This window comes from Epinephelus moara, chromosome 14 (assembly GCF_006386435.1).
Source record: "Epinephelus moara isolate mb chromosome 14, YSFRI_EMoa_1.0, whole genome shotgun sequence".
NCBI lineage: Eukaryota > Metazoa > Chordata > Actinopteri > Perciformes > Serranidae > Epinephelus > Epinephelus moara.
Window position 1 is genome coordinate 6,498,926 of NC_065519.1, and position 11,524 is coordinate 6,510,449.

Below are 11,524 nucleotides of genomic sequence, written 5' to 3' on the forward strand. Positions count from 1 at the left end.
ATACCCGACCGCTGTTCTGCAGTGTCGGCACACTGCTTTTGTCTTGTCAACTTGTTTATTTCCATCTTCGTATTTTACCCTGAAACCAAAGTGTTCCCAAACGGAGGACTTAAGGTTTGCGGGTGGGTCTTCAGGTTCGTCAGGCTCACTTGCCATGTTGTCAAAATGCAAGAATGCGCTGCACAAAGTGAAAGCAGAGATTTACGGGACTCGGTCCATCACTCAATTATGTCCGTCGGGGAACTAGATATTTTAAATGGTTCGGCTCGTAAAAACGGAATTAAAATAAAACAAAATAAAATAAAATAATATCCTGCGCCCAATAATTCGGTACAGGGTCGTGCCGAACTGAAAGTCGCGTACCGAACGGTTCGACACAAATACATGTACCGTTACGGCCCTATTGAAATACAATACTTGTGTATGGAATGTATGGAATAATTATTGATTGTGCAAATTAAGAAAAAGCAAGTTGGCTGATTCTGATTTAAAGCCAATATCAGCTGATACAAGGTCATAATGCATCTCTAGAATATATAAAGAAATATAGTTTAAAATTACATAAATAAACACACAAATTACATAAATAATTAAATAATACAGTGAAAATAATCTTAAGTCTTTCAAAAAATCCTCCTAAAAAGGCCCTTGTGTAAAGGTAATGATAATAACAGAACATTATTAATATAATTTGTCATATTTTCAAGGCATAGTGCTTCACAGAAACATCCACTAGAACATGAGGAAATGCAGAAATATAGTAAACGTAAAAACAGCAAACATGAAACACAGAGTCGCTGAATATCCCCAGGCAGGTTTCTCCAGTATCAAAACAATGAAGGCTCTGTAACAATAATCTCTTTAAGTTGATAACTTGAGCCATGCTCTGTGCTCTTATCTTAATTAGTCATTAGGGAATGTGATAATCGTACATACATCAAACAATGACGCATGTTGTTTCATAACTGTATATCTTCATGATTTATTAAGTGTTAGCTATGATACACCTTTATTTCTGTGATGTTTGTGTGTCCTGATGTGGCCTCCTCCTGCAAATGAGCATAATTGGACAGAAACAACTCATCATCCATGGTGGAGCTCACGTCTTTAACACTTGATGAATGCTGTTCAAAATGAATTATGGTTTCTACAGTGCACGGATTAAAGTGAGACAGCAGATAAAATTGTTGATCATTATCAAAAACAAATCTTAATGCCATCCTTTCACAAAGTGTACAAATGCACCTCATGAGAACTTAATGCAATTTGTAACAGCCAGAAGTTAAAGGGACAGTTCACCCCACAATTAAAAAGTACATATTTCCCCTCTTACCTGTAGTGCTGTTTATCAGTCTAGATTATTTTGGTGTGAGTTGCAGAGTGCTGGAGATATCGCCCGTGGAGATGTCTGCCCTCTCTCCAGTTTAATGGAACTAGATGACACTTGGCTTGTGGTGCTCAAAGTGCCAAAAAATACATTTGACGAACTCAACAGTCGTGACTGTTTCCAGACTCAGTTACTCAGGATAATCCATAGACCTTGTTGTGAGCGGTTTCTTGAAGGAACAGTTTTTCTACCAAACTTGTCCCCCAACTGCATCACAGCGCAAAAGGAAGCCTACATGAAACTGAGCTAGCTAATGTTAGCTAGGCGTGGATGCTTCCAGATATCTCTCTGTCAGCTCCACTAAATTTGAGCTAAATTTAGGCTCTTATGTCTATTTTGCAAGTTTTTGTGTGGCTTTTCGTGGTTGGTGTGAGACAGTGGTGGCATGCAGCTGCAAGTCACTCATCAGGATGTGGGAATCAGCTCACCAGTTTGTAAAATCACCTCCTGCTTCATCTGCTAGTTAGACAGCTTAAGGTTTTCAAATGTAATCACCAGTGAACATCAAGGAAAGTTGGAGAGGATGGGCACGGTTGAATTAGCATCCTGCTAGCTGTTGTACAGACGTTGGAAAATAAAATGGACGACCTCCTGGACAGCAGCCATTCAACCACGTGACTCTTTTTCTATGTGACAGTCTGACAGAGGACAAGACTGTGGTGAGAGAAGGAGAGGAGGTATGTGCCTTACGGTGAATCAGGATTGGCGTGACAGTGGGAATGTGAGGTGATGTCCCGTTCCTGCTGTGGATCACTGCTGTATAAACCATGCATTATCAGAACCTTATGGAAACATGAACATGAACATGTACCTTGTATATTTACGTGACAAATAGATCATTGCTTAAATGGTTGATTCGACATATGAGAAGAAAAATATGTATTTTTGATTTTGCGGTGAACCATCCCTTTAAACAGTGAGTGAAAAAAGAAACCTATCACAATGCAGATGATTGGAACAGACAGTGACATGTACCAACATCAGTTGTTGACACAGCCTCCGCACACTCCTCCACCTCAACATCACAGCGTGTTAATTCACCGTCTCTCATGTTTCCAGTCCTTTTCAACAATTAGTGGGCCACTCGTGCAGGGGTTTTGTTCGGTTAGGTAAACATCTGAATTCACCCCATTTAACATTTGAATTTGACCCATATTTTCCATGTTATGTAGCATAAATTACCCAGGAGTCTGCAGGAGCACTAGGTCTTGTTACAGCAGGTCTGAGCCTCTGTGAGTCAGATTGAAAAGAGGCGGAGCCCAGCTGATCTCACCTGCCTCCCTGCAGGCTGCAAATGTTATGTAGACTGTTAGCTGGTCAGACGGGAATCACTCTCAAAGTAATTTCCCTTTTACTTTACATCCTTCATCCTAAAACAATGGATCTGAATTGTATAGAGTCAGTGTGGTAAACTATATGTTTGCACGATAGAGAAGTTTAAATTCATGTGCACCACATGTTTGCTGAGCTGGAAAGATTCCCTGCTGAATCAGCATGAGTGATCCCATCATGGGTGAGTTTTTTATTTGTCTCTATGGTAGTGATTATTGGCATATAAAAAACCTGAATGTGTAGAGCTTGTGTGAAAGCACAGCACTTTAATGGATATTATTATCAGCATATGGAGATGTTTACCCTTGGCGGACTCCTGTAGTAGATCTACAGTACAGCTACACACAAAAACTACACTACATTTGATAGTCAGATGTATTATATCAGTCTAGAATTGAAAGATTTTAGTTCATCATATGCTCAGACACTTTTGAAAATGAGTTGTGCTCAGAACCGTGATGTGTCTATCTAGCAGTGGGTTATTTTTTTATCAGCAAATGAATCAAAAGTCAAATACAGGCTTCTTTCTCTTTTGAGGTGAAGTTTGTTCTTAGGGCCAGGATAGGTTTTGGACCTCATAGGAACAAAATATTTCTCCTACCAAGTCATGCATGCATCCACTTCTTCAGTCACCCATATTAGTCCAGGAAATTCACCGGTATGTTGGTTTGTGGGCATGTTCTAAATAATGCTTTGGCTCCTCTTAGAAAAAAGAAAAACTCCTGTTTTGACTTTGTATTGGGGTTTGCCCAAAAACAGTCAGTCAGTCAGTTATAATAAAAGACAAAGTGAGAGCTTGGCACCTGTCCAGAGACTTCATCTTATATCAGTAATGCGTAAATCAATAGAGCATCGCCCTGAAGGCTAATGTGTGCTGTGACATTTAAGAGGAGTAAATAATGTCTGCTTTACAGGAAATATGTATGTGATTCACTGTGGGAAAATTTACATCAGCTACCATTCAAATACTTCTGGGACTGTAACTGCTATATTTGCAGTTTTACCAGATTTTCGGAGGGGTGCTCCTGTTAGAATTAGAATCTTTGCAGTTGAGTTTTTCTTATTAGCCATCTTTGGAAAACTTTAGCAGGCTAATTTAGTATATTAAGTGATACTATCAGTATACTACTATTTTGTATTTATACTAGTAAATCTGCTGTCAACAAAACTGTGACGGTTTACTGAACAGGTGCTAGGTTAGCTAACAAGCTAACAAGCTAAGTTATAGGAAAGGGGAAAAACTGATTCTTACATGCATCGTAACGCTCTCTTGAAAAATTATGGAGGCGTTCACATCAGGGACCCGGGCCCAGATCCAAGTACACTTACCCTAAAGTCCATATACTCCGTTATGGTACACAGTTTCTATCTAGTTATCAAACAGTCTCAATTTAATACTGATACCTCTATAGGCCTGTTTCCACTGAAGAAGTTCCTGGTACTATTTGGGGGGCAGGAACTACTACAGGAACGTCCTCTCGCTTGGCCCTCTCAGCCGCCGTGTCTCCACTGAGAGAGCGGAGTAGGAGGAAGGTTCGTGTAAAGTTACCGGGTTCTGGATGTGACGTAATCATTGCGCGACCATTTTGACCGGGGCGACGCAGGGAGGCCGTTAGCTGTTAGCGGTGTCTGTAATAACTCAGTAACTCAATAAACGGTCCATGAAAAAAATATTTTTCCCAGCCGATGTCTTAGTTACAACATGATTGAGCTAACTGGAGTAGTTTCATGTTGTATCCGACAACGGGAGGCTTTTAACAGATGACGTCCTGATGTTAGCTTTGCTGCTGCTGTTAGCTGTCCCTGTCAGCTGCAGCCACTGATGCTTTCTAGACATCGTGATTTCCCAGAACTGAATAAATACCACACGTAGCAACACAAAACTGCTTTGCTAGCTCAATCATGTTGTAACTAAGACATCCGCTGGAAAATTATTATTATTTTTTTTTCACGGACCGTTTATCGAGTTATTACAGACACCGCTAACGGCTAACAGCTAACAGTTAGCCCAGCTAATCTACGATAACCNTATCCCTTATGGAAGGAGCTGAGGTGGTTGCTGTGTTTCTGGCGTGTCTCTTCGTTTACATGGCGGTGGAAGCTATGAACGAGCTAACCCTCGTCTGCTGAGTTTTAAAAATGCCGGCTATTTTGTCGCTTTGTGTTGACGTCACATCCTGCCTTGAGTATATCCAGTCAGCACCAAGTAAACCCCAAGCCCCAGCCAGGAGTTTCTCGGGACCGTTCTGAGTACCTACTCTGAGGCAGGGACTTGTTTAGCCCCTGTAAAAGTTCCGGAACGCTGTCCTTCGGGGGTGGTTCCTGCGGTGGAGACGTAAAATTACCCCGAAGTTCCCGCGGTGGAAACAGGCCTTATATCTGATGACAGCGCAGCCTGAAGTAGACAGACCCAGATCCGACTTTAATGCCACCATCGACCTGCAGTGAAATAATATGAAAGTGCCCTACTGTATGTCTCAACCCCAATAATTGCATAATCAGAGATTTAAAAGCCATTTCTCAACAATATTATCATCTGTAACAATGCTTTAGGACCGGGCTGTACGTTTTTTAATTTTGATGCATCAATAATCGTTTCATAATCACATGATCACATCACCTGAACACCATCAAGCAGAGTTGTTGCCGCCCACGTTTTCAGTGACCACTATCCTAAAATGTTCTGGTGTTGGTTGACATTTTAGAAAGTCTTTTGAGTTTCTTACCAAGCCAACCACCACTGAGATGAGCTGTGTTGGTATTGTAATGGATGTAGTACAAAAAGATAGATTTGATAAACGGAGAGTAAATGTCAAAAGGTTCTAGACTTTTTAAGTCCTTGACAACTTTGAATGGTACAATGAACATTGTGAATGTCACTGAATCCCTTAACTATGTCTTTGAATGGATTTCAGTCACCTTTTTGAATATATATATCCTCTTAAATATTGCTTTGTGATTTCTACATAGTACATTTAATTGATGGACTTTAATGTCTTTAAATGAAGTTAAAAAGAAAAACACGCTCCATATTCACATATTTTATGTACAGTCTAATGTGTACAGTTAGTACGTGGCTACTGTAACTCTGCAGTTGCTGATGATGAACATAACTTATCATTTTACACCCAGAACATGATGTTTCATCTCTGTTGAGATGGAAGTGATAATTATTCAGGATTTTGTTTCTTCTCTAAAATGTCATTATTTGTGTTTCTAATGAATTCTGTTATTGAAATAGCAGGGATTCATCTCAGGAGCTTATACAGCTACTAAAATGGTAGCACTCTTGCACAGGCTTGAAAGCACTGCAGTGACCGAATGGGTTTGTTTAAAATAATTCTTCTGGCCAACTCTCAAATGTGTCACTGCTCTCCAGTTTCTTCATCCTCTGCATTTGCTGGCCAGGAACTCTTGAAAACTTTAGGTTGCTCATCATTCTTTGTGAGTTTGAAGATAAGTTATAAGCAGTGTTTCCCTCCAGATGTTAAACAAGTCAGAGGGTCTTGTTGTGAAAGAAATCCCCCTTCCCCTTTTCCCTTACCTTTGTTGAAGACACCAGATTAATTATAACAAGATGTCTGAGTCATCATGAGGGCTCCCCATGATTAAGATTAGACTGCGAGTGAACTGAAGCCAAAGGTGGCCTGCTGTTAAACATATTAAAGCAGAAAATAGTCTGTAAACTGTCTGTTAACACATCTCATAGGGCCAGACCGCCTGAAGGAGAGCTGGAGTGCAGCATGGACGGGAAGGGACTGTTAGCATTTAGCCACTATAGCAAACAAACTGGTATTCAAGATCTAATTGGGGATGCAGTTTAGGAAAGATCAGTGGAAGAATTAGTGGAAGAATTGGAATACATCCTTGTGAGGGTAACATCTTTTATAGCTCCAACCTCACAACTGGTGTTGCTTTTTACAACCATTTTTGTACTGAGCAACCATCTTGATCGTTAGTCAGATAGTTTTTAAAAGGTCTGACTGAGATGTTTGTTGAGCCAGAGGGTTGATTTTATGAGGACAATGGAGAATGAGGACTGGGTTATTTGTGAGACTCTTCACACTGCCAGGGACCTGAATGACTTCATTGAGCTTTACGATGGTGAGTGGTGGACCATTAACTGACCAGATCTGTTGTTACTGTGACTGATCGTTGTATTATCTGAATGCTAAATCCTTTCTGTAGCCTGTCTCAGGTAAGTGTAATAGTTTGTATTTATGCATAAACTGTATGTTAACAGTTTCCCTTAAGGGTAATCAACAAATCCCATCTTAAATAAACATGACTGAATCTTTGCCTCACTGATTATGCATGCTCTTTTTGCAGCTCTTAAGAGGCCAGAACTGTACAACAGTACAGTGTATATTTCAAAATATGTTCAACATATAAGAGGAACCTGCTTTGCGTGTTTTGATAAGCACATTCTAAATATATAAATGTGTCTACAGTATATTTAAATACATGTCAATAAATACACATATAAAATGTCTTATCAGGGTTTCCCACACATTCATTTATTTGTAGCAACCCACCTCTATATCATTATTTGCCAACACGTACTGATTTTCTAATTTTGGAGCTGGACTGGTCGTTAGGAGTGCGGTTGTAACATACTGTTCCGTTATTCAGAGCACCACACTCTCAGAGCACAGAGCAAACTCTAGCTACAGACAAACTAGCAAAATGGCAGGCGCAGTGATACTGAAACTTAAGGGTACCGTCACACATGAGCGAAAGTAACACCGGCAAATTTTCGGTTCCTGTCCACTTCCATTCAGTGCAAGCAAAGGGGCAAATAAAACATTTGCTTCCAGATGCAGCCTGGCTGTCAGTGAGGCAGGAGGCAGACATGGAATGTAAGACAATGGAATATGTACCACTAATTTCATATTTTGCAGTATTTCATCAGCAACATTAGTTTGCAAGCTAACTTTCAGTGTCCGTCATGTCAGACGCTTCCCACATTTAGCACCAGTATTGTCTTGGCAGGCGATGGTCAATTGCCTGCATTTGCTTGTGTGTTACTGTACCTTAACCATTCATTATTCCTTGTAGAAATAGAACACTCTATTTTGTAGAACTGGGGTGTCACACTCATTTTAGTCCAGGGGCCACATACACTCGAATGTGATGATAGTGGGCTGGACCTTTGAAACCATCATCCATTGCATAATATTGCAGTAAAGATTCTTGATTTTTAGGATGGATTTAGTGTGAAATATCTTGTACTCAAGTATCTCAGTTATTGTCAGGAATTATGGAGCAACTTTTTTTTTAAAATGGCACTTCAAGTTTCAGATTTTCAAAGTAAAAATGTGGGACTTTTACTTTGGAATATCTCTCAATACAGATACAGTAAAAATACCTGAGTTTTGCGTCAGTATGTCGTCAGACTTGTCCTCAACATCAGGAATTATCTTTCTAATTTTTATTTCCAGCGACCCAAAAATCAATCAATAAAGACATTTCCCTCAGAAGTTAGTGGTATTTACTTTTCATTTTATAAGGGACTTTAAACAACAGCAGTCTCACTTTAGTGTTGTCCTTTGTTTTCCAACCTGCTGTGTTCCCATGTTCCCATGGAAGCTGTACACTTCCCTGGCAAGTGATGGGTCTAAAAGTTTGCTTTTACTTGCCTCTGCAGGAGCTGCTTCTCTAATTCATTGATCTGTTCATAAACTGATTTTCTCGATCAGTTCAGTTTAGACGGGACACTCACACATACACACACACAAATAAAACAAAGTTTGCTAATCCACAGTCATTCGAATTCTGTAGGAAACACTGGTCTTGTTTCAATACATACACTGGCAGGGAACTTGGAATCAACATGTGTGCAGCTCCTCTGTGCCAAACTGCATTCCAGCTGTACTTCAGATCTAGTGGTTTAGAAATTATTTGCAGAACTGACAACAACTTGCTTTTTCTCTTTCAAATGTAAAGTACTTAAAAACCAAACCTCATGTGGGATACGTGGTAATGTGCTTTATCTGAAGATTCTCTTGCTTGCTGCTCTGTTTGTGCTGAATTATTTTCTGTGGCTTTCATTATCGCACTGAGGCTCTTTGCTTGTTCAGACAACACACAGACCAAATACTTTCCAAACTGAATTGGGCAAACCGCTGGGTGTTAGCTACAATAACAACCTGCTTTTATAAAAGGTAAAGTTATTATATGTAGTCGTAAACACCTGGATAATTTCACAATAGGTGAACAAAACTCTTTGACTGCCCACTCTTTAAATGAAACGAACACTGACATGGTGAGGTCTGTGGTGAAACATCTGTGATTCTAATGAACAAATATAAACTATTATGAGGCCTTCAGCTGACAGTTACATATTACCCAAACACCGGATGACGCATTGTGCTTTGATTTATGTTTTCACTGAGTCTTCCATAACTACCCTGGAAGCTCAGTTTGGCTTTCCTCCTTCTGTGTCATCGTCTAAAGCAACCATGTTTTGCCAATTGGTTTGGTGTGAGTTGCTGAGTGTTGGAGATATCAGCTGTAGAGATGTCTGCCTTCTCTCTTTTCAAAAACTCAATATCAATGTCTCTTTCCAGAAATCATGACCCAGTTACTCAAGATAATCCACAGACCTTTTTGTGAGCAGTTTTATGTAGGAACTGTTTTTTTTCTACCGAACTACTCCCACCAACCGTATCACTGTGCAGAACAAAAAGTGCATCTACTGCTAGCTCACCTAGCACCACTGAGCTAGCTAACGTTACAACTCAGCCGAGCACGAGCCTCTCATCCATGAGTAGATGCACGGCTCCTTCTGTGCGGAGATGCGGTTGGTTGGTGTAGTTAGGTAGAAAGAAAATAGTTCCTACATGAAACTACTCACAACAAGGTCTGTGGATTATCTTGAGTAACCAGGTCATGATTAATGGAAAGAGACATTGATGATGAGTTTCTCAAAAGGATTCTTTCCATCTAGTTTCAATATGTTGGGAAGAAGGCCGATAGCTCTACAGCCAGTATGTCTAACACTCAGCAGCTCACACCAGAACAATCTAGACTGATAAACAGCACTACAGGTAAGAGGAAAAATATGTACTTTTGGGGTGAAGTGTTCTTTAAATCATAAGCACTCTTGTGGTCATTATAACAACGAAACCAACATTGACTACGTGAGACGAATACAAATCCTCTGCTGTCAAGTTTGAGTTGGTTTCTGTCATTTCTGTCATTTTTCTGGAGAAGACAGTGATGTCCAGTCGCCTTCAGTCTCATGGTGTCTGCCATTAACTGCTTTCTCTGAGCCAGTGAGATACACAGCAGCACACAAACGCTGTTGCTAATAATATGAGCAATTTAGGATATCGAGACTACTCCACAGTCTCACTCAGTATAAATAGTTTGTATATAGCATCATGACCTTAATGCCTGTGATTTAAATTTGCACTGCTTGAGTGATTTATTGTTTTGATGTGACTATAAATTAAACCTGACATTGTGTGTTTCTTCCTCTCTAACAGTGGAACAAGAACAGATCCAGAAGAAGACCTTCACCAACTGGGTCAACGCTCAGCTGGCAAAGGTGAGCTGTGTCTCTGAACTCTGTCTCAAAGCTTTGTAGTGTATTCATTAAAAAGCATACGGCTTGTTTTAGCTACATGCCCTTTACTGCTGCTGAAATGACCCAGTATGCCGTCAGAGGTGAATTAAGTTCATTTACCCAGTTAATTTAAACACAGCAATTTCCACTCCCTAAACTGAGCCGATGCAACTTAATAACAAAAGGTCGGTGAGCTTGTGCATGTGAGGGCATGAGCTGAGGGATCACGACTTGTGCTCATCTGCACACATATTCCCTTAATATAAAAAAGTTAATTAAAAAATATGGTGCATCTGTCGTTATTAACCTCTCATGATAAATATGTTTTTGTAACCAGTGACTTCCAGTAACACACATTTTGTGTGAAAATAATGTGTTCAGTCAATAGTATTAGAGTTAACAGAATGAAGAATGAAGCTTTTTCTTTCTTATGATTTCTGAGAAAATCAAGAGATAATTGGTTGTGCTAATTAACCTCATCAGTGACAGCATGAAAACTGTACAAATCTATTGTTTTACCCTCGGGGGTGAATGTGCAAAGAATAGATTGCAGTCTCTGATAGCACCATTAATTGCACGTCACTTGCGAATGCTATCTGCCTCGCCTCAGGGTCCAATTCACAACAGATATTGCACTAATGACATAACAGCGCAAACATGCCCATACAGTTTTACAGCTGTGTGAAATTCGCACTTTTTCTTGTGTGATTGCAGTTACCCATGTGGTAAAGTATAGATGTTGCCTTTGAGCCCAAAACACAGTAGGCAGAATAACGGTAGAGGGAACGAGAAAACTGTAATTTCAATCCGCTCATTTGCATAGAAATGGGAAAAATTTACGTCAAGTGTTTGCATATTACATAACTCAAATCCTGTAAAACATCAATTAATGGCTCGTCATCAATTATTTGCTTAATTATTTGATTATTTGCTTAAATCCGCAGGGTTATATTTGGGACAGGCCTTTAATTCCTTCCACACAGAACTGTTGCTCAGCAAAGATCAGGAAATAAAATCAATTTGTTTATGTAAACCAATTCAATTCAATTCAATTTTATTTATAAAGCCCAATATCACAAATCACAATTTGCCTCACAGGGCTTTACAGCATACGACATCCCTCTGTCCTTATGACCCTCGCAGCGGATAAGGAAAAACTCCCCAAAAAAACCCCTTTAACGGGGAAAAAAAAAAAAAACGGTAGAAACCTCAGGAAGAGCAACTGAGGAGGGATC

At 39.8% G+C, this 11,524-nt stretch overlaps 1 protein-coding gene across 10 annotated transcripts in view; it reads left to right on the top strand.

The window, feature by feature from the left end:
* syne2b (spectrin repeat containing, nuclear envelope 2b) overlaps positions 1-11,524 on the top strand; it is a 198,402-nt gene that overhangs the window by 14,070 nt on the left and 172,808 nt on the right. For all 10 annotated transcript variants that reach the window (XM_050062363.1, XM_050062368.1, XM_050062364.1 and 7 more), the window contains exon 3: positions 10,210-10,271. In XM_050062363.1, the coding sequence (XP_049918320.1) occupies positions 10,210-10,271 (62 nt within the window). The remainder of the gene's footprint in view (positions 1-10,209; positions 10,272-11,524) is intronic.